At 42.1% G+C, this 26,399-nt stretch overlaps 1 protein-coding gene across 4 annotated transcripts in view; it reads left to right on the forward strand.

Annotated features, from left to right (window-relative positions):
• Window positions 1–26,399, forward strand: part of FANCC (FA complementation group C) — a 2,294,314-nt gene that overhangs the window by 1,983,066 nt on the left and 284,849 nt on the right. For 3 of the 4 annotated variants that reach the window (XM_069625705.1, XM_069625706.1, XM_069625707.1), the window contains one exon: window positions 5,672–5,846. In XM_069625705.1, coding sequence (XP_069481806.1) covers window positions 5,672–5,846 — 175 coding nt within the window. Of the gene's footprint in view, window positions 1–402; window positions 490–676; window positions 708–5,671; window positions 5,847–26,399 lie in introns of those variants that run through there. The other variant, XM_069625708.1, reaches the window with a different exon arrangement.

Below are 26,399 nucleotides of genomic sequence, written 5' to 3' on the forward strand. Positions count from 1 at the left end.
TATCTGAATCAGGCTATTTTCAAATTGTGCATGTATATAAAAACAATACAAGACAAATTTGCAAGTAATTTCAATCGAAATAGTAACAACCATGACACACAAAACTATAACGTTTTTTGCCCCAAACTAATATGGCGTCTTGCGAACGGCACCACGTCACGACATTACGAGACACACGCAGTCGTAAGCATTTGTTTACAATGCTGGTTCGAACGCGATTGTGCGCAGAATCGAGCTCTCGGCAATCAAACTGCTTTTTGAAATTATCTCTCTGTACAGCACAGCAACTTCCCAATGTAAGTAAAACAACCTCATTTCATTACTATAGAATGTATATAGCTGCTTGACAAATACATACATCTAGAAGGCGAACTCACAAACCTTTGCTTTCTGTCCACTTAGTGCTATCACGAACCCCATTCAGGAAACTTGTTTGCATACTCCAACTGGGGACCCTTTGTATCACGAACAAACTTACAGAGTAGACATGTAAGTTGAAACCTCTTTTCCTTTCTCCCCACTAATTCCATTACTCTTTGACTTATAAACATTTCTTTATCTAAAAGCTTACCATCTGTATATACTTTTTCAAAAAAACTAGTCCTGAAGATCTCATCTTAGCTCTGTTGATAACTTCAGGCATCGCATTTATTTATTTTTTATTCTGTCTCAACAGGAAAACAAATGTGTAATTGGTGATTATGAAATGTGGGAACAATTTATATCATTTTGTGATAACCATCAGCCATTGAACCTCTGAAGAACCGCCAGAAAATAGGTGGGGAAACACGTGTCGGGTATAGGCTGGACATTATAAAGTTTAATTTTGAACACTGAATTTTGATTTCATCAAGAATCTCATTGATGTTGGAATTTGAATGACTTTATAATTCAAATTGAAGATATTATTTCAAAAAAAGAAAAAAGAAAAACCAATAAATTAAGGCTTAGAAAAGGCTAAAAAGATATTCTTTGGATCTTTTTGTTCAAGCGCGGACTTCACTAAGGTCTAATTTAAATTTTGTCAGGTTTATGAGGTAAGTTTTACAATGTCCAAAAACTCCCACATTTTCATTACTTAAAATCCGATTTTGCCAAAAACATACATTTATACAATTGCAATCTTTTAGCAAATTATATACACAGGTTACATATTATGTGCAGCTCATATCAGTCCAATCCTCAAGTCTGTGGGACCTTGTTTTGCCCTTCTGATACATTTTGGTAATTCTAAACATAAAAGATTCGGCCTAAAATTCCACAACTTTATACACAGATGCGAATTATGCCAAGGAATGTATTGTACAACATTTTATGTTTGTGACATTGATACTTTCCGATTTATCCTCAATATTTTGCCCTTTCTCTCCCCAATGTGTCAGTGAGTTCTACCATGTCTCAAAAGCAAGCACGAAAAATTACTTTCAAACTGCAACATTTTTACAATTTTTCAACATCTTGCGGCAAAGATAGAAGTCTTTAAAGTTTATTCCTGAAATAGTCTTTGGGAACAAATGGTAGCCTCTTTGTTCCTGAATCAATTTTTCTCCTGTCCTTCCACTGCTGCCAACTGTCATTTCCTTTAGAGCAGTGTGGGGGCTTCTCCCTTGACTGGAGTTATATTGCCCTCTTCACACCCCAGGCTTTCTTCCCTGGGAGCTTTGTGTTTGGGTCCCAGCAGAGACAGACGTCTGTTCAACCCTGTAATTATCATGGGTTTGTCAGTATCTGCTGAGAGTTTTTATGTTAGTCCCCTTCCCCTTGGGGGAAGTTTCAGCCTGCCATCTGGAATAACCCATTTCTATTTAGCTAGCAAATTCAGCACAGTTGGTTCAACATCTTTATTTCCCTATTTTGGGTCTTGAATTAAACAAACCTGTGAAAGAAAATAACCCATGTATGTATTTTCACCAGCAACAAAGCCCCTTTAAATTGCTAAGTAAACAGGCTTTCCTTCAACAATTTATTTTCAAAACAGGCCATTTTTTTTCTTCAGTCAGCTAAGCCCATTTTTACACGTGTTGAAAATTGCTAGCATTTTTTCCTTTAAATTCGGTTTGTCAGCTCCCTCAGATTCCCACACTGTCTTTGCAGCTGTTGTCATTTCCTTGAATGCATGAGTTTTATCTAAAGCATAGGCATAGATACATTGACACTGACCTGGCTCAGAGATTTAAAGTCTCTTTGAACTACACGTGTTCCTGTGCGAGTGGAAGTGAAGTTGCTTATGGATTTCTTTCAGAGTTGGTTTGACTGGGACTGTCGCTCAAGAATTATGCTTGGTTTTGGTGAAGCACAGTGAAATATCCTGGGCATGACAGGGCCTTTTTAGTCACAGTGGCTTTAAGGAACAGAGGGAATCGGCGTTGCAGCAACATTTTTTTTAAAGGTGAAAATGTTTAATTTTGAAGTGGAATTTTGGGTTTTCCGCAAAGCAGTGCTGCCTTTACCTTGATTCCATTTCTATGTTTCAGAACACACTGGTATACTTTTTCAGTGTGTCCCCTTGTTGCATCTTGCCTGAAGTCTGCTAGGCAGGATGGTGCAGCCATCTTTTTGTTGCTGCCAAAATGCAGTTTTGAGGCCCTTGTGCGCACAGGAGCCAGCGCAGCCAGGTTGCTGTTTCTTGCGCAAATGCAGCTTAGTGATGTGGGGCAATGCCGTCGAGTGGGTCAATATATCCCACAAATTGTTAAGCAATAAAATTCAACACCACTGTAGCGTGAGGCCTACACCGTGATATAAGAAGTGCAATGGCAGGACAAATGTGCAAAATATCTTTAAGCAAAGGCTCACATTCTTCAACATTCCTTGAACCAATGGGGCGCATTGGTTCATTAAAATAAGTTTTTTTATACCACAGAAGATGAAACAAAGTGTGCCTTCTTTAATTAGAGTTGTCCTTTTTTACACAATGAAATTAAACGTATGTTGCCAAACTAGAGAGGATAAAATGGATGAGTGCAGGAATTAGAATCTGCGCCCTCAAGATTGCATACAAACCTCAGCAGCAGGCTCTGCACCCACTGAGCAATGCACCTGACTAGCTTTGTGAAGATGGGCTTAAAACTGAATTGTGTTATTTCTTCAATTTTTCTACAAAAGGTCTTTTGTTTTAAGTTATGTAATGTTATACTATTTGGTATTATTGCACTTGGCTTTCAATGGTATGATCTTTAGGACCTATTGGCTTTTATAGTGCACAGTTCGAAGTGTATGGTAGTTAGGTTGTGTGGCTGGACTGTATACAATGTGAGTGAATAATGCCAGGCGCTGCGCATTAGGGTCAGCAATGTCCTCTGATAGTGGTTCTGTATTTTCTGCTGCAAATTATGTTTTCACAAGTAATGGTAGGGAGTGGCAATCTCCAATTATATGAGGCACAATTCAAGTCCTTCAGGTGCACATGACACGTCTGGGTGCAACATGAAGTTGACTCATGGAAAATGCTCCCTAAATCTGATTCATACATTGAGTAATTTGGCTTCCCTGCAACATCTGCACCTCGTTCCATTACTGGTTCTTGATGGATGATGTCTCAGCAAGGATGCATGCAATAGTGAATGCTTTGCCTGGACTTGTGGGGCCTCTGCTGTTCTCCATTTAAATGATGTGGAAATAAACGCCGTGCTCAATTTCGTTGGATATTTGTGTTTGCTTCAGCTTCTTACTGGATTAATTTTGGTCTTTTATGGTATGCTAATATGCTCTGTAAATATGATTTTTTTTACTGCGCCAGTTCCCCACTGTGGTAGAATGCGAGTACCTAGGATTGCCCTTGGAGTGGCGTACTCTGCTCCTGGCAGTTGTATACAGACCATTATCTGCTGGAGGAAAGAAAATGAGAAAGAGGAAGAGGCGAGGAAAGGAGAACAGCAAAGATATATGAACAGAGGGAAGGGGGGAATGCAGCGGAGAAATAATATATTGTGAATGAATGGGAGCATGTCCAGAGGCATAGACAGGGTACGGCTTGAGCATGCAAGGCCCACCCAAAATCTGTAAATGTTCACTCAACAGCACTGTGTGGGCATTTACAGATGTTAATGAAACTGTGGTGGGCCCAACTGCATTAGCTTCAGGCCCCACTTGTTAGACAATACTGTCAGTCTTGCTAAGTGGACCATAGTTCTGGTGTGGGAGGGGAATATTGATTAACATCCAGGGGAAATACATATTAGAAAATATTGCACAGTTAATAGGTTGGGATAATAACACTGAGCAGTGTAAAAGGCAATATTGTTTATCAGAGCTGCAGGTTTGATGCTTTAGAACGAAATACGATGATTCCCTGTTATTTGTATGCCTGCATTAAAATCACCAGAATTTAAAACGGGTCCAGTTCACGTATGTGGGTGAGCTGAACAAAGCAGCCAGCTATTTCCAATAGTTACGGCATAATGGGGATAATGCTGGCAACTTAAAAACATGGAAGGTGCAAAGCATTAAGGTACTTTTCAGACGTTAAGAACATTATTTTCTGCAGTTGCCTTTATTTACAATTGTGTTTTTGTTCCCATTAGAATTGGCGCTCCCTGTATTGTGTCAAACTCTGCAAAATTATTGTTTCACGTGTATTTTATTTCACAAGTATTTTTGAATATCAAATATAAAATGTGAATGGTTCTTAGATGCCACTGCACTGGGTGTTGGGGCCTCTGCAGTATGAGCCACCATATTGGAATTTCCCCCTCACCAAAAGTGAGGAAGGAGGTGATCCAGGCAAGAGCAGATTTGCAAAACCCAAGCTTCTGGAGAGTGAGGAGGAGAGAGGGGTGGTGGACAGCGTCAAATGTGGCAGAAATGTCCAAAAGGATGAGTACAGAGCATTAGAGAGAAAGTTGAAATGAAGGTGATGGGGAGCAGGCGCTTGGTAAATGCTTCTTCAAACCTGGGGCATTTATAGCGCACAGAGGAGTGAGCCAAAGCATCTGATATTACAGAAAAGTTGAACTTCTCACCTCTATTCTGGTGATGTTCAATTCTTGCACAGCGCCAGGAAGCCTCATGGGCGAACATCCATGCTTCATAAAACCTATGACAAAATTCAAATACGATTTTCACAATTTATTTTATTTGTTTATTAAAAATTCTTATATCATTGCGCCACACGGCCGTAGGCCTCAGGGCGCGCACAAAAAGACACAAAGGAACAATCCAAAACAACTAGTATTTAAACATTACGAAAGGGGGAAGTCAGGGAGAACTCTTGAGTCAACTACAAAACTTTGACGCCAAGGGGCAGGCCATTGTCCCTAGTCAGGCGGGAGATTGAACAGAAACGTCTTTACCTCCTTTTTAAACTTAGCTGTTGTATCCATAACTCTGAGCTCCAGCTTTCAGTTTAGTTGCCATCCTCTACTAGACATCAATTTCAAGTGAGAATATGCTGCCTTTTACTCTCCTTACTTTCATTACAGGTAAAAGCGTGGAATCACAAAGGGAAAGAGATTGTAGTTATGTTTGACCTGAGCGTGTTGTGAAAAGCCATAGCAGCTTGGTTTCCGTTAGCTCGGGCATGAACGGAGATGCAGCGTTTGCCTAACATATGTGTATGTATTGAAAGGGTGGCGATGGAGTGGCTCCAGGTTGTGGCTAAAGGCTCCAGGGGGTTCTGTCCTCTGACTGTCCTCTTCACTCACTAACAGTGACATTTGGGATTGTTTTGCAGATCCCTCAGAAGTGTCTTCGATCCCTGGTTCCTGCTAACTCATTTCGGAGATTGGGTCGATGCTGCTGCTGAACACCTTCTGACGTCAGCGACAGATACCTCGGATGCCCTTCTGTGGCTGCTGGCATTTTACTACACTCCTTACAATGGGTGTAATTCCAGAACCCAGACATTGGTAGGTGTTGGTTCTGTTTGTTTAATCTTGTCAAGCTAAGCACCCAAACATGTTTTTCAAGGCGTGTCTGTCTGTAGGTCGCGTCTGTGCAATAAGGTGTTCTCCTCTTTCTTTGTGTTTTTTTTGTTGGTTTAATGTCACTGCCCAGCCCTAGTTGTTGTAGTGCTGCTGCGTAAGGGCCAGCAGAGATTGTATGTCGTCGACCTGGATATTCGCACAGCTACTGACTGCTTTTTAGTTTTGGCTATAGGTGGCTCAAGTGCCACCTGTAAGCCAAAACGATGGCATTATAGTACAGCTAGCTGGAAATGGCATATGAGGAGGTACACGAAGCTTGTAGGTGTGGTTTGGTTATTTGCCCACCCATTGACTGCCAATTGCTATGCTAATTCCTATGGCCATTCCCACCCAATTATTGCTCCTCCCTGCCCAGAGCATATCCTCCTAGGATCTCTTGGAGCTATCTTTCTCAAGCCTTACCATCAAACATTGCGCTCGAAGTGCCTGTCAGTGTGTTTCCAAGCAGTCTTCTGAGAGTTAATGACTTAATTGGAGCTGTAAATGCGCTACTAGTGTAATAACAATGTCTTAACCCGGTCTGCCTTCAGCCACTCGATTTATGAGCACTTTGAGTGTCCTTCACAGAAGTCCTGTTAAAAAAAAAAATTGGCAAAGCCAACAGTTTTGACTTGTGTAGAAGTATTAGGCATTTGCCTGGCGCTGCTATTATATGCCCAGGTACTCATTTTGCAGATCCTACCATTGATTGCCAGTTAAATACCACTACAGCATTGACTGGCAAATGCATTGACCAGGCCTACACAAAGCCCTCCTCTCTCTTCTAACTCCGGCTCCATGATCACAGTTTATAGCCAGCGCTGACTTTATTGGCAGGTTGGTGATGGGATCAGTTGCAAAATGGGTCCAATTTGCTGCCATGTTTTCTAATCAATAGATGCATGCTCGTTTGCAAAGTAAAAGAGGGAAACAGGTTTTTAAATTATTGGTAAGGCCAGTAGTTCTGGCTCTTGAAATGTAAAAGTTACGATTTTTTTTGTAACTCCTCTAAAGGACAAAAAAGCTGCATCTTTACATTCGCGGAGCCAATCCAGTTGACTTTGCTAATTCTGGCTCCTGTAGATTTGTGAAGACCATTCGCAGTGCTTCGATTTCATAACGTCAGGCAGATTGCCAAGCTCACTTGTGCAGTGTTATCCTTATTTTAATTTCTCTGACCTGCGCCCATCATGCGTGCTTCAGAAACCAGCCAGACCTCATTTGAATAGCCATGAAGACCTGTTATTTGGAATAGACACTGCTGCTTTCTTCCTGACAAGAAATATCACAACTTGCTCAACAAAGGTAATGCGACCACCTCGCCTCCGCCCCCTGCAGCTTTGTAAAGCAATGACACTATCTTGCAATAAACACTAGCAGCCAATGGGTATGTGGTAGGTGCTGTGCTGTTGTATTCTTTAGCCACTTAAACAGTGGCAGCCACAGAAAAGTGAAAGACAAATTCTACTAACACAAAACATCTAAAACATCATTAGAAGTAACAATATCAGCATAACCAATTTAATGCAGCACTAAGGTGAACAACTATTAAGATATGAACCACAATGGAATTAAAAGAAGCTCTTAAAAGCAACATTGGACACCCATTCTCCCAACGTAGACAGTAGACTCTCTTCTACAAAATGTCTGATCCTACAACCGAGTCTTCACAAGAATGCAATATCCAGGCATTTTCCTCATTTTTATTTTCAGGGTGATTGCATTTGTTTCCTGTCTTGCAAGTCTCCATCTGACTTGTACAGATGGTTTTGCTTGGGGTGAAGGAGGGAATGGTGCATTGTTTGGGGACAAAAAAGTCAGTAATTATCCATGACCCATGTAGCAGCCTGTTCTCCCCCAAAAAAGGAGGATAAATATAAATGCAGCACGTATATGAACAACGAATTAATGCACTGGTAAGGGCAAACAAAAGGCGCTCTTCTTATTTGTCTACTTCTCTCCCCCAACTTAACCAATAGCAGTGGCTTCTACAACATTGACCACCCTATAACAAAGCCTTCACCATGGCACACTTAGACTCGCATCATGCAGCAGCTGATTTGCACCACGGCCCCCCATATAACGATACAATGTGTCCGAGAGCCAAAGCTGTCTCTAGCCATCCCTAACAAGAAACAATAAGTACAAGTATTAGCTAGAAAGGGTTCAGGCGCTCGGGGGACCTCTTCTTCAAACATTAAAAAGGCAGCAGGACACATGGGCATTGCAAGCGGTGAGCCCAAGGGGGGACACAACAACTAATTCTTTTGGAAGGCATTAGGCTGCATTTCGTAAGTGCAATGGCATACCATACATTACCCAATGTTTGCAATGAATACATACATACATATTGCAAGGGGGGGCGCTGCTTTTGTCCGTCCACCCACACCCCAGAACTATCCTGAGGGAAAGAAGGTCATCCCTGCCAACTGGCCAAATCCCCCAGACCAGTAGCCCGTGACCTTGTGGACCTACCAGATTGGCAACGTTCCGTGAGTTCCAGCGTGACCACTTCACCTTTCTGTATCAAGTCTCAGCCCACAACTAGGAGCAAAATCAGCAAATGTCCCCAACATATCACCACAGTGGTCCTGGCTTATCAGGGAAGGGGCAACCCCCACATCCCACCAGAGGCGTTGCTAGGGGGTGGCTAAGGGGGCTATAGCCCCGGGTCTTTTGGTTGTAGCCCCGGATAGAAGCTCAGGGGCTACAACCAAAAGGCTAGCGAGCCCCGAGTCCCGACATTAGCTTAGCCCCTGATCTTTTCCAGACCTAGCAGCACCCCTGCATCCCACACAAGCCCTTATGGCACGCTGCTGCTTTCAGTAGGCCAGTCCCAGACGTTGGACAATGCACAACCTCCATATACTACCCCATCTGTGTTGAATACAAGCACCTCTCATCTCTGCATTTCCCAAATGCCAGCGGCAGGAGCCAACCGGGTCGTCTCCTCCATTCCACCCTGAGAAACCAACCCCTTAAAATTCAGATCGCTTCTCACTTTCTTGCCGCAGGTCCCCGGCCCTCATCTTTCTTCGGTCACATAATGCACCGGCTCCTATTATATATATATATATGTGGAATGAGGGACACTGCCTTATCAATACCAAGCCCTGCGTGGTAAGATTTGATGAAGAAGCATGACTAAGTGTCGACAAAAATATATATATGTATATAGGAGCGGGGAGGGGGTCATATACATACAATTCCTGCCAATCGGAATAACAGTGGCTAGCAAGTGGCAGCTAATATGTGAGACATGGACGGAGATGTGTGGCCTGTGCGCCCTACAGCGGCCGGCCCCAGCCACCAGCATGCCTTATTGTGCTCGAACAGAGCAAGTCGGGACAACCCGTGTCCCACAGTGCCACTCGGCAAACTGCGGGACAGAGTCCACAATTCCTGGACAATGCCGCAAAATATGGGACAGTTGGCCACCCTACTTGCAGAAGTAAAAGACGAGACATGTAAATACATTGCACGATAATTGCATTTGCATTCCCATGTCCCATACCCTGGCCGCACGTGATAAGCAATCCAGAGTCTAATTACGTGGTGTTGCTCCTCGCTCGATCGTGGTACTCCAGTGATAATTCTTGGTTACACTCTTCCTGTGGGGTCACCCCACCCAAGGTGACCGACCCATTGCCATCTTTCTATCCCCTGCCAAGTTCACAGCCATGCGCCCCAACCTCTCTTCACCATATTCAGTGGCCATTAAATGTTTGAATCCACCAGCAGCTCCAAGCACCACCTGCATACCCAGTCTATTCCGTATTCGCTGGCTCTGCCATTCGACTCGCTACACTGCCCTTAGTGCCCCCGACGACCAGCTCTTCTCTTGTTATCTGTCCACTCTCCCAATACAATGGACCTTCACATATATTTCTGTCGACACAGCCATGCTTCTTCATAAAATCTTGGCACGCAAGGTTTGGCATTGATAAGACAGTGTCCCTCATGTTATATATACAACCTTTACTAGCCTCCTTACACACACCCCTCAAGGTAATGAGGTCACCCTACAACATATGGTCTCTTTTCACTGTGTGTCCGTTCCCTTTTCTGCTCCATATCCTGACTCTACTCATGCCAACCCCTCTTACCTCAAAGGGGGCCAGGAGTGAGCTGTCGGGTAGCTTCCAATGCTCAGTCACATTACAACACACAGTGGACAAGAAACCCACCTCTGTTTAACAATTGAAATTACAAGCTTTCACTAGTTATATCTCCCAGAAGAAGCTAACTATCCTTATGTATAGTGCCATTTCCATAGTTTGCTATGGTGTGCCGTCTATCTAGGAAAGGGATAGTAGGATAGATCCTTCAGAAGTACACATACATGTTCAATTTGACATCATACTGAACTCATGAAAAACGGAGTAACAAAAATAATATATATATATATATATATATATATATATATATATATATATATATAATATTTTACATGGCCTGCGGTAGCGGGCATGTAGTTATGGTTAAGTTGCTAAACCCATTGGAAGATCACTTTTTGGGTGGCTCATAACTTCTCTCCCCCTGGACGAAAGCTCACCAAACTTTGCAAAAAAAAGTATATGACCCACTCTGAATTTGTTTGCAAAGTTTGGTGAGGTTTGATCAAGGGGGGGCAGTTATAGGGGGAGACCCAACATTTTTTTTCCCATAGCCATAATGGGAAAAAACTTTGCTCACGCCTACAGCCCAAACCGCTGGACGGATTTCCACCAAATTTGCAGCAGGAACGGCAGCTTGGTCCCGAAAGCGTGCTTTTGTTAATTTGGTGTAAATCTGTCCAGTAGTTTTTAAACAACCAAAACGTAAGGCAACAAAATTAGTGATATCTGTACAGGGTTGGGGAAAAGCAGTTTTTGGATGGCTTATAACTTTTGCGACATTCAGTGAAACAATGAATGCAATCTTATTCTAGGACTAACCCTGAATGGTTTTGCAAAGTTTTGTGGGATTCTGTCAAGGTCATGACGTGGACAATCTGGCTACTGGCCATGACCGCTAGGGACGAAAAATTGTGTGAAAGTGGCTATGTTTACCTGGGACCGGCTATATGGTAAAGATATTCGAAGGTCGGATAGGTTTGAAAGGGAAAAAAAGTGCTTGTGGTAATATGTTCATAGGGTTTTGCAGGCTGCCATGGCAAGGGAACAGGGGGTGTGTATGGAGCCCCGCCTTCTCTTTCATTGTTGGCTGTCTTGGAAAAGGATTTTCCTTCCTTCTTACAGCGGGACACTTTGGGAACCAGGGGTGCTAATGGCCTGTATCCCGCATTTCAGGGGCCGCAATGGACGATAATGGTCCGTAGCCCTCCTTATTTATTTATAATGCACCAATGCCCGCAGACATCAAGCTGTGTGGTTACATTATTTGTTAAAGAAGATGCGGTGGAGGAAGACAGCTTACTACTTCCTGAGAAAGGAACAACCTTTCTGAGAGCATTGCAGTCATTGGATTTGGTGTGGCGGCGCTTGGAGGTGGTCCCGTAGGAGTACTGTCCAGGTAGTCTGCGACTGAGTTACAAAATAGCACTCAGTGCATTTCACTTTGGTAGCTTTAGCCTTTGGTACACTCCCAACAGTAGCAAAGAACTGGCACACCCATGATTCGATCGAATCCAAGTGATTTGCCCGCGGCTGAAAGTACTGCGGGCAAATTGTTTGCATGAGAAAGGTGCGAACTACCAAAAGTTTGCACCTTTCGCAACACACATACATTCTCACACACACCCATAACACACCCCCCACCCACACCCTCAGCACACCCCCACCCAGACCCCCAACATAAACAAACCCCACTTACCTTCATCTTCACGCTGGTTCCCTGCAGCGGCAGTTCCCTTTCACTACCATTATTCTGAACAGGGGGGTGGGGTGACGGGTGGAGGAGGCATCACCACCAAATCGCCCTTCACACAACCAACAACCCTGCACAGAATATAGGAGGGAGAGGCCCCCCAGCACACCACAATACACGACACTGGCAGGAACGCATACCACAGGTGGCCAAAATGGTGGAGTTACGATGACGCGCCACCACTAACCAACCCGCTAAAAATCTCAACCCTCTGCTTACACCTCTCAAACTCTAAACAAAACACAATCATACCTATATTGCACAACAAACCGCACCCACTTTACTACAACGAAACAAACCACACATAGCCTTGCACAACAGCACATGACAACTATCGACTGAAAAATCACACCTACGCTCAGCGAACGGTATAAATATCCTTTAACATAGCATTAAAGCCAACTAAGAAAGACACATCTTCTACAGCAATGCCCAAAAATGATAGCGAGATCGGCCTGCTTAAAGAATTAGAAAAACTGCAACGCAAAGAAGTGAGCAAGTGGTAGGAAGATCATTCACTGAAGAATAATATAGAAGTGGGCAGAATACCCCGAGGGTTGAGAATTATGACTATCCCATCATTTGAAAAACAAGATCCACTTATGTTACAAGAATGGAGCGACGCCACAAATGGCTGCTCAAAGAATTTCTTACTGTTGCTAATTAAATATGCAGGAAGTGATCGCATTGCATTGTTAGAAAAAATAACCAAAGTGGAAGGCAAATTGAAATCACTCACAGAAACGGACGAAGGGAGACAACTAAAGAGTATTATGGTGAAGAATCTACCAGAATATGAGAAAGAAATCCAACAAAGAAAACAAAGAAAGTTTCTACGGGACAAGGAGGACTATGAAACAAGATGAGTATATACCTTTGCAAAAAGGTTTGACCAATTGAGACAAACATCCCTGAAAAAGCCACCACCAGCCACCGAAAAAAGCACTGCAAGCACTAGTGAAATTTCTTCACCATCAGAATCAGACCTGACGGGGAGTGATTCAGAGGAGCCACAGATATGCCTACATTTCTTAGACGAAATGCGCCTGCTGCGCCAAGATGGAAAAAAGAACAAACAAAAAAGAGGTGGAAATGCAAATCGGGGCAAGGGAAGAGGCGGCCGAAACAAACGAGGAGGGGACAAAGGAAGAGGGGAGTCCCAGAACAATATCCTGGCCAGATCTCTGCACTCTGGCAAATGAATGGTGATGCTGAACCTAATGAGGGGATGTTCAAAATAATAAATCTGTCAAACCATACCCTCACTGATACCCAACACAAAGTACTTGGTTTGGGTCTTAATTTTTGTCCCAATGTGAAAAATGATTACGTAGAAACCAGAATTGACCTAGACCATTTCATCCGCAAAGTGCGTCTCAAGAAATTTTTTGCAACAAATGGCTGACACCAACGCAAAAAGGAGGCACAAACAGGAAGAACAGAAATTGAAATTAGAGAATTGGACGTTTTGTCAGATTTCATGGAACTTGAAAGCGGCACAGACATGGGTGCAGCGGCAGGGCCCATAGATCTCAACGATGTAGACATCAACACAGACTGGAGGCCAAAAGTAGTTTAAAATCAAAATCAAGATTTAATCCGATCTCTAATGTCAGCAGCAACATCGATGTGTTTCAGAGCTTAGTAATTGAGGACTTAAAAAGTTTACGCAGAAGAACTAAAAACTCAGTATTTAAAGACAACTTAACCTTGAATGAGAGACGAGCTCTGCAAGAACTTCAGGAGCTCAAAAATTGTATAATCAAACCCTCTGACAAGGGGCGTAACATAGTCTTACTCAAGAGAGATGAATACGTCAAAGAGGCGTATAAACAACTTAACGACACAAGCTGCTACACTAAATTGAAGTCTAATCCCATGGCAGAGTTGGAACAGACGGTGAAAGTATTCCTGGACAGATGGAGCAAAGAGGCATAATATCTGAAGACACAGCAACATTTCTGTGGATCAGTCATGCTATAACACCTACTATATATCTTTTACCGAAAGTTCATAAAACCACCTGGGAGACCCATAGTCTGTCTCATAGGGTCTGCTTTGGAAAATGTGTCCAAATACACAGATGAAGTACTGTTCCCTTTCGTTTCTGCTCTCCCGTCATACATTAAAGACACCACAGATTTTTTTAGCAAAATGGAAGATATCCCTTGGGAAGCGGAATACCTAATGGCAACGATGGATGTGGTTTCGTTTTACACATCCATCGGACATGAGGTTGGGAAAAGAGCGTGCCTACATTATCTAAATACGAAATCATTGAACTACTTGGAACACACTCAAATGGTGATGGAAATGATCAATCTTTGTTTAACGAATAATGTCTTCCTCTTCAACGATGAATATTTTAGACAGGTTCAAGGAACCGCAATGGGCACAACATTTGCGCCCCCATATGCAAACCTCATGATGGGAGCATGGGAGGAACAAGAGGTCTGGGCAGAGACGAATCACGAATTTACACAAAATGTTGTCTTGTGGCTGATACATTGATGATTTGTTAATTATCTGGAAGGGTACTGCAAAGGGCTGGTTGGACTATGTTGAAAAACTGAATCAAAACTCTAAAAACCTAAGATTCACTGAAACCCAAAGCAGGACTCTACCTTTCTAGACGTCAATGTAAGAATAGTGAACAACAAAATAACATGCGAATTACATAGGAAAAAGGTGGGTTCAAATACACCACTACATGCACATAGTGGACACCCAAAGAGTTGGATTTGGAGTGTCCCCTATGGTGAATTTGTAAGATTGAGACGGAATAACACCACCTTGGAAGCATATGATAAAGAAAGCAAGATCACAGCCGCAGGTTTTCAACAACAGATGTATCCGAAGCGAGTTATTGAAAGGGCTTTTCTGAAAGCTAGACAGCTAGAGAGACATACCTTACTAACAAGCTGTCACAATAAAAAAGAGGAAACAGAGGAAGAAAAGAACAATACTAGGGTTATCCTCACTTTTGACAGAGAAGCCAAAACTATTCGACGCATTTTGCAAAAACATTGGAACATCCTTTTATCAGACCCAGACCTCGCTAAAAGTTTTAAAAGTCACCCACAGATAAGCCTTAGAAGAAATAGATCCTTCAAAGACATCCTGGTCCAGAGTTTCATGTCCAAAGATGAATCTAAGATACAAACCAATTGGTTGACCATGAAAAAGAAGGGGTTGCATAAATGCACAAGGTGCAATATTTGTAAATATGCAATAAATTGTGAAGCATTTACACACCTGGTGACAGGCCAAAAAACATGGATCCCACAGTGGATCACATGTGAATCTGATCATGTGGTTTACTTTCTTACCCGTCCCTGCCAAAAATGGTACATTGGCAGCACAAAGTGCAAACTTAAAATTTGTATCCAACAACATGTGCGTGCAATTTTGCACAACGATGCCAATTACCCCATGGCTAAACATTTCTCTGATTGTCACCAAAGTAATATTGAGAATTTTAGTTTCTTTGGACTACACAAAATCGAAATGGGTCTGAGGCGAGGAAACAAGGAAAAATTGTTAAGACAAAAAGAAACCCGCTGTATCCTAGACTTTGAAAGCAAACAACCCGATGGACATAATATTGATGAAGAGTTGTATACCTTTCTGGGGTGCTAAACAAACTCCCATGCTTTCCTGCAGTATATATATTTACAAATAACTTAAAGGGGAAACAGGCGTATAGGTATTAGAGTCCCTTACCTAATCTAAAAGAGAAACCTCTCCCGAGTACTCTTACTTCTCCAGTACCCAGTTTGAATAGTTAACGCAGCAACAAGATGTGTTGATGGTGAATCGTAACAGTACTAACACCAACAATGTTTTAACAGTTATAATTAAGGTTTTAAGGTTTTAAATTTTTAATGTTTTTTAGGTGACTGTTTTGCAATTATGTCTATTATAAATATTGAATGAATTAATTGACGGTGAAAGAGGAGGTGTAACAGGTGTTACAAAAGGACACTGTAATTCCCATGTAAAATGATTTGGTGATTATGCTGACGAGCATCAGTTTAATGCGAGTACAATAATTGATTTATTGGGGCATTTTCAAGATAGGTAGGGCATAACGAACTATCATGATTTGCACTATATTGGTAGTTGAACATTGGTTGAGCTGGTATTGAGTTGGAATTGTGAAATAATGGCAACATGGTGCTAGAGCACAGCACACTTTATATATGAAATTGATGAAACTATTAGTAACGTGGTCATTTATGCTTTTTTGCACTATGCATTTTATGTTCTACAAGGGTTGCCTGGTATGTACCAGGCACCCGGGATACATTCAGATATGTGATCAAACCACAGCGTTAAAGAGAAGCTAGAACTACCAGATGCTAAATGCTTCATGGCACTTTGCACTTTATTGCTCAAATAACATGCTGCTAATGCACTAAGCACTTTACCTTGAACAACAGATTGCCTAAACACATGGAGGTTACATTAATAATTGTCATGTGAAATGTTTCGTAAACTTGCAATATGTAAAAAGCTCTGTGGGTACTGGCGCTAGCGCTGTCACTGTCCTTCAACTACACATATGGTAATACGCCTCATTATCTATCAGCCGCAATACAAAAATAATGTCAAGAGTATCAATGCACCTTCCATTAATGCAATACGCTGTGTGGAATTATACAATTATTGTAAATATATTATTGTGCATATATCAGAATGACACTCGCAGAAAGTAAAAAGCTGTTGCTTACTTACCTAAAACACTAGGCCAATATGGCCGACATGTTATCTTTGGGACTGCAGCATCCTAGGAAAACCAGTCCTTTGACTGTGTTTACACCCAATTTTCTTGGGCTGCCTCTCTTTCATGTCTTTTTAAATGTTTGTTTGACAATGGGGCAAATCGTTGTGAACAAGTGGCGAGCTGGCCGCGGAACGCGTGAACGTCTCAGCAAACTGATTGCTGCACTTGGGAGGACCTGTGTATTTTGGTCGTTTTGAATTTTAAAGGATTTTCATGTTTTTGTATTGTACGATTTTCCCTGCAAGAAAAATAAAGGAAGGTAATTTTGGCTAACAAGGTGTGGATCTGGCAGCATTTTTTGTTCCAATTGGGATTGATTTTGCCTAACAAACACTGTGGAGAGTGCAGCTTGAATCTTCTGCATGAGAATGGCAGTACTTTGAATATATATATATATATATATATATATATATATATATATATATATATATATATATATATATATATATAGTCGTGTAGTTATGGTTAAGTTGCTAAACTCCTAGGAAGAGCACTTTTTCAGCAGCTTATAACTTCGCTCCCCCTGAACAAATCCTCACCAAACTTTGCAGACAAAGTATATGGGTGGCTCTGAATGTTTTCGCCTAGTTGGCTAAGGTTCAGTGCGGGTGGGGAAAGTTACAGGGTGGGGTCTCAAACAATTTTTTCCCCATAGACTGAATTGTTTCCGGAAGACCCAGTAAGATGGTTTAGATCTCAATGTCAAAAGTAGGGCGTACCAGCATTTAGAGGCTATGACAGGGAAGCTGGACTCCCCCCAACCCCCACTATCTTACGACAGATCGTGAGTTGGTGAGAGTAGGAACACCGAGTGGGTCTGGCTGATTGGACTTTGCAGATTTTTTGGGAGAGATATTTAGGTGCACAGTTGGAGAGGCATTTATGCGTGATTGCTAAGGTTTTAAATGTGATGAGCTCTCAGATTGGTAGCCAGTGTACTTTTCTCCTTGCTGCAGAATGTGATCACGTTTCAGGATATTGAGTGCAGTTCTGAGCGCTTTGTTTTGAATGATTTGCAGTTTGTTAATGTTGTGTGAGGACGTACCTGCAAGCAGGAAATGGCAATTTTCCAATTTGGAACCAATACGTGTTCTAGCAATGGTGACACCGTTATCAGGGGAGGGAAAAGGTCTGCATCCGTTGATTAATTTTGATGTATGTGCCACAGGGGAGGCGATCGCATTCATCTGCCTGGATAGAGACAGTGTGGAATTGAGGTGCACACCCAGAGCCTTGACCTTGCTGAACACTTGAATGATATTGCCCTCTATAGTGAATGATTTATATGAATGATCACGCTTGTTAAGCGATGTTTGGAAACCCATCAAGAGCAGTTCTGTCTCGTCTTCAGTAAGGCATAGGAGATAAGAGGCCATACATGCCTGAATGGTGTGGCATACTGAAGATGGAGTCGGTAGTGTAGTCACCAGTGAGAGGAAGGAGGATCTGCCTGTTGTCCGCATAGTTAGTGTAGGAGTCGTCTAGAAGGTCAGATAAAGGTTTGGTGAAAATGTTGCATAGTGTTGGGTAGACGCAGGATCCTTGCGAGATCCCACAAGTGACAGGGCTGAGGGTGTCGTGGTCCGTGGGCTGTGGGAAGGCACCACAAACCCTTGAAGAAAGGTCACTCAGGAGGGGTCCAGGGTCCTGGACATAGATGAAAAATAGACTTTCTCCCCAAGAGGGCAGCCTGTAGAATAGGAAAATAACTGACAGTCTAGGGGCTTGAGTGAAAAGGCAGGAGCAGCAACAGAGCTAAGGAAAAAAAGCAGATACAATGGACATAAGTACCAACAACAAACAAGATGTCCCAGCTGCACCACCCTCAGCAACCCCACTCTTATTTGCTAATTAGTATGGATAAGCCGGAAACCTACTTGCAGACAAAGGTAGATCACCACAGGTGTTGGAGTGTAGTACCTTAAGATTAAGTAATTATTCAGCTCATTATTTTGTTTGACTTTATCGATCAGTCTTCTCAAATCCCACTCCCACAGACTGCCGCCATTATTTCTGGCACATTTATAGACAAGTAAAATGATTAAGGAGCTAAACAATAGCAGTTAGACCATTATGCTCTCTATACTCTCTGGAAACCCAAAAGTACCCACAGAGTGAGTGGGCCACTAGTAAGCTCCTGAATGGCAACCTTATCAGCCTCTGCCAACCTCTGGTATGCACTCACCACATGCACTCCTGCAGCTGGAGTCACATCCACATTCTGAATGCCACCATCCATTGCACCAACTGGGTCGCTAACTCTCCTTACTTAACCGATAAAATTGCAGCAATACCCACTGCAAAGGACGTTCTGCATGATAAGATATGTGATAACAGCCCCACCTATAGAGAAAACTGATAATGTGTCAAAAGGAAAAGGGAAGCTCAAGGGCATCCTTTTGCCCATATCGTTTATTCTGAATAGCATGGGATCACAGGGTCAAAACAACTTCTTGGGAACCGAAAAGCTCCATGTTCATGAACTATATGCTGGACACATTTCCAAATAGGCCCCATGCTTAATAGAAACATGTGCCCTCAATCCCTCAAGTATCTGACCACATCTCCTGAAGTATCTGCGCACACAAGGGCGTAAGAACAAAAGCCATTACTGAGCATGTTCGAATATCATGAACCCCTGGGCATAAGCTAGCATTTATGCATGTATACAAACATGTAACACGCTAAACCTGCGCTCTCTCCTGACACTTGCTTTAACATGCAATAGACACTAGCTGCGAGAAGCCCCCCCCTTAACGCCCTGTGTCCCCACTGATACACGAATGATCTCCACCAACTGCTACTAGGCCTAACCTAACTCGAATTGCCGCAGAAGACACCAGCAGCAAGAGGTCATTCCCACTCGATGCATCCGAAGTACTAGAAATTACCCTTCCAAATATCACACAACAACGGTGCCAAACACAAAGACACGTTTCCATTGTAAAATTATAATGGAAAATCAGTGTTCACAACAGCAAGACTATCTCATATAATAATAATAATCAATCAATATCATGTTTATTTAGGAAAGGATAGAGCAGACTTTCCATAAAAAATGTCACAGCAATCATACATATAACATGCTATAATAAATATTTCTGCTAACACGCTCAGCCCTGATAGTAGAACTAAGAACACACTTAATTCAAACCCACGAATCACGTATTCAAAGGGGCCCTGCCTGAGAGCAGATCCTTAACGCAACTGATATGAGAAAAGTAAAAGCTCAGACATTGCTCTCATTGGCTAGCATTTACCTCCATCTGAGCCCCCAAGCACATGGATCGGAATGAAGAAGTTGGGGCGAGGGGAGATGGGAACAGCTGCTGCCGTTCAGCACAAAATTCTGTTCTTGGTGTGCATGCTCAAGGGCCTCAACTATCTCATTCAATACTACAACAATTCTGGGGACACGGGAACGATATGCCCGTGTATAAAATAGTAATATTCAGATCCTATTCATAACACACCTCTTGTTAGGATTCGTCCCCAGTAGGTAATGACATCAGCACATGGTTAAATATTGATATTAAAACATAATTCCTTGCTAACATTAACTCACCTAAGCCGTTTAAACCCTCTCTCTTGATTTGCACATGGCTTGCATGAATATTGCCCGCAATATGAGGAAGGCTGGGAGAATGATTTATCTTTGAGTTAGTGATGCTATCTCATTCCCCAGGTCACCGTTCCATTGAAATTTTCCAATCTACAAAACTCCCACTTCATCGCACAATTGAAACTTCTAAATAGCTTACGCAACGTTTTACAACTGACCAAAATAAATAACAAAACTCCTTCTGTCATGCTCTCAGGAATCAGGATATGACAGATTACTATCTATCATACTTGGATCATAAAAACACATAGCTATTTTGTACAGCTGTACTGACAGCAAAGGTTATGAAGTTACTTATTTGCCCATCATCTGGCTCCTAGAACCTCACAGAACCAGTTTCAAAGTTCATTTTGCAAAACAGCTCTCGACTACTGCATTTAACATTTTCCCTTTCTGCGCGCATGTAAGCTAATATGTATCAATTTATAGACCAACGGGAACACTAAAGTAACATATTCCATCTATAATTAACTACACTGTGATAGCTATGAAGTTGCAACATGGCGCCCAGCTCGCCACCAACCCCAGATAGCAATACGGTGCATGCGACATGAACTGTTTGTAATCACTGGGGCCTTTCATGACCACCCCAACGTTCCCCCTTTAGTTATTACTTTATCTAAAAAATCATAATCTTCTTGTGGAACATCCCCATGACCATCTCTCAGACCGGTCTCAATATGGGCATACTCCTCCGCCGAACAAACTCAACTCATCCCCCACCATTCCCGCAATCTACTTGCTGCACCACACAAGCATTCCAATTTGGTGGAGGACGCAAGACACCTTCAGTTTGAGTACCGATATGTGATGAAGTCGTGGTGGCCGTAGCCTTGGCCAGGGTTACCGTCATCATGGCAGCAACTGTTAGTACTTGGGCAGAGCAACAGTGTAGGAGTCATTGACAAGAACAGAAAGAATGAGACGAGAACAAAAAGAACGAGAAAAAAGACAAAAATAGGTAACATGATTTTTGCAGCGAGGCTCAACCAAGGTTACCCACAAGAACAGAGAGTCGATCCATGAGTCGTCGTTGATCCCAGACTCTGTTTCCATGATCACTTTCAGTTTATGCAAGACAGCAATAGTTCTGGTAAGTGTCCAGTTTTCAGTATCATTGGGAGGCAAAAAACATGCAACAGGTACTCCCTATCTTCCGGCATACCCCGCCTTCCATTGCTGTTAGGAGGTCCAGTACATGCCGGTTGTGCAGTGTTATAAGCCTCAGTGCCCTCAATTCTTCCCTAATGGCACTGAACGCTAACTCGGAAGCGTTCATGAAGAGGAGTAGTTTGTACCTGGTCACCTGGAGCCATTTGGCATTTGCTACTGCTTGGACACCAGGTGCCAGGAGTGATGTAAAGAAAATCTCGGTGTGGCATAAACAGCCAGTATCAATCAGGAATGTCTGCTAAAGCCTGTGATGATGGTGCTGAAAGGTAGTTTGATTGTCTTCTGCATTGCAATTGTTGTGATTTTCGTGCACGCAAAAGCACTGTTGCCCTTTCCGTGATGCCACATGTGTATCCATGTCGACCGCAGAGGTATGTGTTAATCAGAGGGTGCAGAAGTCCTAGGTCTGATTGGGAGAATGGTTCCAAATGTCTCTGCTATGCGTCATATTCCAAACGAGGGAGATGTTTGAGCTATGCTTTGTGTTAATTCAGTCCAAGCCCCGACTTGTATTATCCACAAAACCATTGCCTGAAAAAATAATTGTAACCCTTACTCAGATCTTTAGTCGCATGATAGGATGCATTTCACAATGTATGATTAGTCTCCTGGCACAGTTGGTTTTGTATGATACAACTGAAAAGCACCTACATGAGTTGACAAATGCTGTGGATGTGGGTCAGCACCATCAGGCTAAATTTTGATCATTCCTCAGGACTGCCACCAATGGGTATCAAAAGAAGTAGCTTTTTGGTAAAGGCACACACCGACACAGGTATATTCATTGAGTTTTGTAATCACAATATTGAAAACCAACCATAAATAAATTCTATGAAAACCTCTAAAATAGCTGCTCAAGTGTGTGACATCTCTTTCAGCAGCAACTTTACACCCACAGATACACACACACACACACGCTGTAACTCCTTTTGGCAATGAATGCTCTCCAAAACATCACTATGTTTAATAAATAAATCACATACTTTACACTTAAAATATGAATGTATTTTTGACTCACCTCTGTAAAATCTACAACCCCTTATACACCAGAAAGTGTATTAAACCACATTTTTCCCACCACCAATTAATTACATGTTGCACATTTCAACCATCTCATTTGCCCCATCTCACTAGTGCCAGCGCCAGAAATATTATTTCACAAATTAAAAGGACCCGTAGCACAAGACATCATTTTGCCTGTCACCCTACTGTCAGTGATAAAGGAAATGTATACTTTAACACTCTAGGTTAGTGTTAATTTCGTTTTTGCACAACACTTTCCCTAACTGTATAAAGTTTGCAAGCATGACCATAACCGCCTGTACTCATTCGACCAGTCCAAGGTTTTGGATTTGAGATTAAAAGGCTATGATGTATTTGAGCGTGTTTGCTTTCTACGTCTGGAGAGTTTTAGAATAAAAAGTCCTGGTTCTCATGTGAGCATGTCCCAAACGTGTTACCATGTCATGAGAAACATTTACATGTAAAGGGCATGACATGTTCATGTATAGTTACAATTATAGGAGGCTGTGTACACATGCACAATTATCTCTCTGCAACAGATTGCAAAGAAATGCACCCAGTTTTATGTGAACATACTTGCAAAAGTTTAGAGCTTTCAACTTAGTGTGGATCCTATCGAGATGAATGAGGCCTGAATATTCCCAGAAAGGTTGACTTTTAAAAATTAAAGTGCAGAAGGAACAATAAACGTCAGGAACATGTCATATGGTGGATGCACTGAATGTATTTTGTGAGGTTGCTGACACTGTGAAAATTAAGAGACATGCACCTTTTAACCCTCAGACTGGTGATCAGTTGAACCGTGGAGCCAGTTCATAAGTGTGAGAACAAAAGCGAATCCCATTAACATATTTATATTGTGTAATCATGGGTGGCTTGAGGAAGCTTACTGGGTATGTACAACACCTCTACACTAGCACATTAGCTCTTGGGGTTAACGTGACTGTGACTGGTATAGTTTAGTCTAGTTCAGTTTTGTTTCTTTATTTGTACCGCGCGCCGAACCCTAAGGTAACTGGGCGCGGGAGACTTAGCGGAGGTTACAGCAGAAAAAAAAGACAATCACAATAACAGTAAGTGCAGATGACCGGGTTACATGGTGGTCGAAAGGCAGACATGGGTAAAGAGTTCATTGATAAGTGTGTCAAACAGAGGTGGAGTTCTTGTTGGCGAGCCAGTTCTATACATCTATGTTTAGCACTAGCTCCTCAAATTAAATGCCATCAGGCACAAATTGCTTTTTACAGTGAAGTCTTGATATGGTCATTTATTTTTGCCATTGTTTTATATAGCCATCATGCCATCTAAATGTCACTCCTGGATACTTTAGCATAATATGTTTCAAAACAATGAATCAAGTTTTGCTGTTGTGTTAATAGCGAGCAAGTCCCTACCAAGCTTTAGAATCCTGTGCAGTCATTGACACCCGGTAACCAGAGTTTGACCTGGAACACAAACATGTGTAAACATCAGAAACATGTGTTCCCGCAGCTTAGTAGTAGCTCGATATGGCTACCCCAGCCCATGAAACTGCAAGACAATGCTTCACACTTTTAAACGGTTGTGTCCACCGTCACATCCTGTAGCGCTGGCTGGGAGGGCTCAATACTGCTACCTACAGCATTTCATGATTGAGCCTCGGTTGCGATGCTGTCCCAAATGTATACCCCCATGTATGACGACAAAACAGTAAAATCCGTCCCGGTTCCTCAGGCATACATCCATAAGCAGGTGCATTCCCAAGCCCTCGATTACCAAGGTCCATTTAGAAATCCGAAAAGCCAATCTCCATCGTTGAACTGCCCCATCCGTCCACCCGTGTCAAAGTGCCACCGTAGGCCATTCTGAAACTGCGGCAGATCCCTCCCCCCAACATCCTTGGGTCTTGCTGCCCCCTAAAGCAGATGAGGAGTGTTAAGTTAGATGCACCATTTGCCATAAGTCCAAGGGCTGCCGGTTGTCGGCTGACACAATCCACATCCACAGAGTGTCCTGCTGTGCCATCCAGCTGTTGGAGTACATGATGTCACAAAAAATACAAGAAAAAATATAGGTTCAGAATAGAACATCTTTTACACAACGAGAACCAGTGCATTACAATATTCACCAATAATATTCTGGGCGTTGCAACACTCAACGCAACATAAGCATATTACAATATCAGCGTCAACATCTTAAACCCGATGTAACAACCAAGCACAGGTCCCCTAAAAAAATGAACTTTCAATCTGTTTATAGAAAAGAATCTCGGCTACAGCACTTCACCAAATGTGAGATTTCTGACACATACTCAAACATGCCATGCCCAGCCTGCCAAACTATAAATTCACAAAGCCCTGCACTTCAAAAAGCTGTGTCAGTATTGTATGAAACACTCAGAGTTAAAACTGTATTTTAATTTGCTAGCAAACCCTATCGCACAACTAGCTCATAATTAACTAAGTACACATTGCAGGTTTCACATGTAAAAATGTGTCCTAGCACTCTGATGTTCCCTGCACACAGAAAATAGGCACACATTTTCTTTTTGTTTTTACTGCTTTGCAGAAAGCGCCAAAACCGTGCCAATTGTACCACTTGCGTGCACAACGCAAGTATTGCAATTTATACCACTTTGCGTGCACAAAATAAAAATGTAAGTTGTTGCACATACTTAAAAATACAAAATGAGTTCAGCACAAATGTACAGCATGAACTGACACAATAACTTGAACTTAAAAAGAAGCCGGCTTTTACACAAGCATCTCTTTTAAAAATATTAACCAACAATATTCCAACTGTAGCCACACACAGCATGTTGCAAAGACACTGATTGCACCCTAATAACAATGCAGCACTTTTGCACTTGGACCATTTTAAAACATCAACATTTCCATTCACTTGTGTGTAAAATCTCGGCTGCAGCACTTCATCAAATGTGTGATCTCTGACGCATGCTCAAACCCTGTGACGCCCAGCCTGCCAAACTATAAATTCACATTGTCAGCATTGCCAGTATTGTGTGCAATATTTTTACTTCAATATTTTACTACAATTAACAAAAGCACTGTGCACCTTTATTGCCACTTTCACATTTAAAAAAAATGAAACCTAATACTCCGAGCTTCCCTAGCACTTAGAGCGCGTTGCTTGCACAAAACAAAATAATGCCCATTGTAGTGCTTTGTCCAGACCTTGAGTCTAAATTACAGATGTAGCCTTTATATTTCTTTGCTACTTAATATATGAAAACCGGCTGCAACAGGGCCAAAACAGTTAAGGCCCGGTTATAAATCTCACTTTCCAATCGGATCCTTTGTCTTATTTATAAATATAGCCTTTACATTTCTTTTCTTCTTATTACATTCAAAATTGGCTTTTGGCTGGACCTGCTCTCAACCATTAGGTATGAAACAGCACCAACCTATCTATATACACATAGCTAACGTGTGTCAGAATAGCCGCCAAGAAACACAACATTATTCAAACATTACTTGAAAGTGCAACTAGGCAATGCCATTGCACTCCTATGAATGTTGAGGAAGTTGCAGAGAAAACCTTACGTAGAATAAGAAGTTGAATAATCCTGCAGTGAAAAATACAAGTGTAGATAAAAAGCCTTCCTTGTCTCGCCCAGCACACAGTTTGCAGGCAGTCAAATATGCGAGCTAGTACAAATGTTACAACCACAAATAAGTGGTGCATCTATATGTTGTTAGAGCACAAGTCTTAAAATAGCAACAAAGCACATGCAGATAGTTTTTAAAAAAAACAACTCTCCTTTTACTGTCCTTAAAATTGTTTGTTGACAATGGGGGCTGTCCTTCACAGCTAAAACTCCCAGATGGATTCTCCTGTCAAAATGTATTTAACTCCCAGTAAAAATCCACACAATTTACAGCAGCAGTTCCTCTTTGATCCAAAATTGCCCCGTTAAATGGAATCACAAAAAACCTACACCCCTACCTGCCATCTCTGTCTAACAGAAACACATGGTCTGTACAAAAATTCATATTCAACAGATATGTAGCATGCAATGTGTTTC

The sequence above is a fragment of the Ambystoma mexicanum genome, chromosome 6p, assembly GCF_040938575.1.
Source record: "Ambystoma mexicanum isolate Mex_15411 chromosome 6p, UKY_AmexF1_1, whole genome shotgun sequence".
NCBI lineage: Eukaryota > Metazoa > Chordata > Amphibia > Caudata > Ambystomatidae > Ambystoma > Ambystoma mexicanum.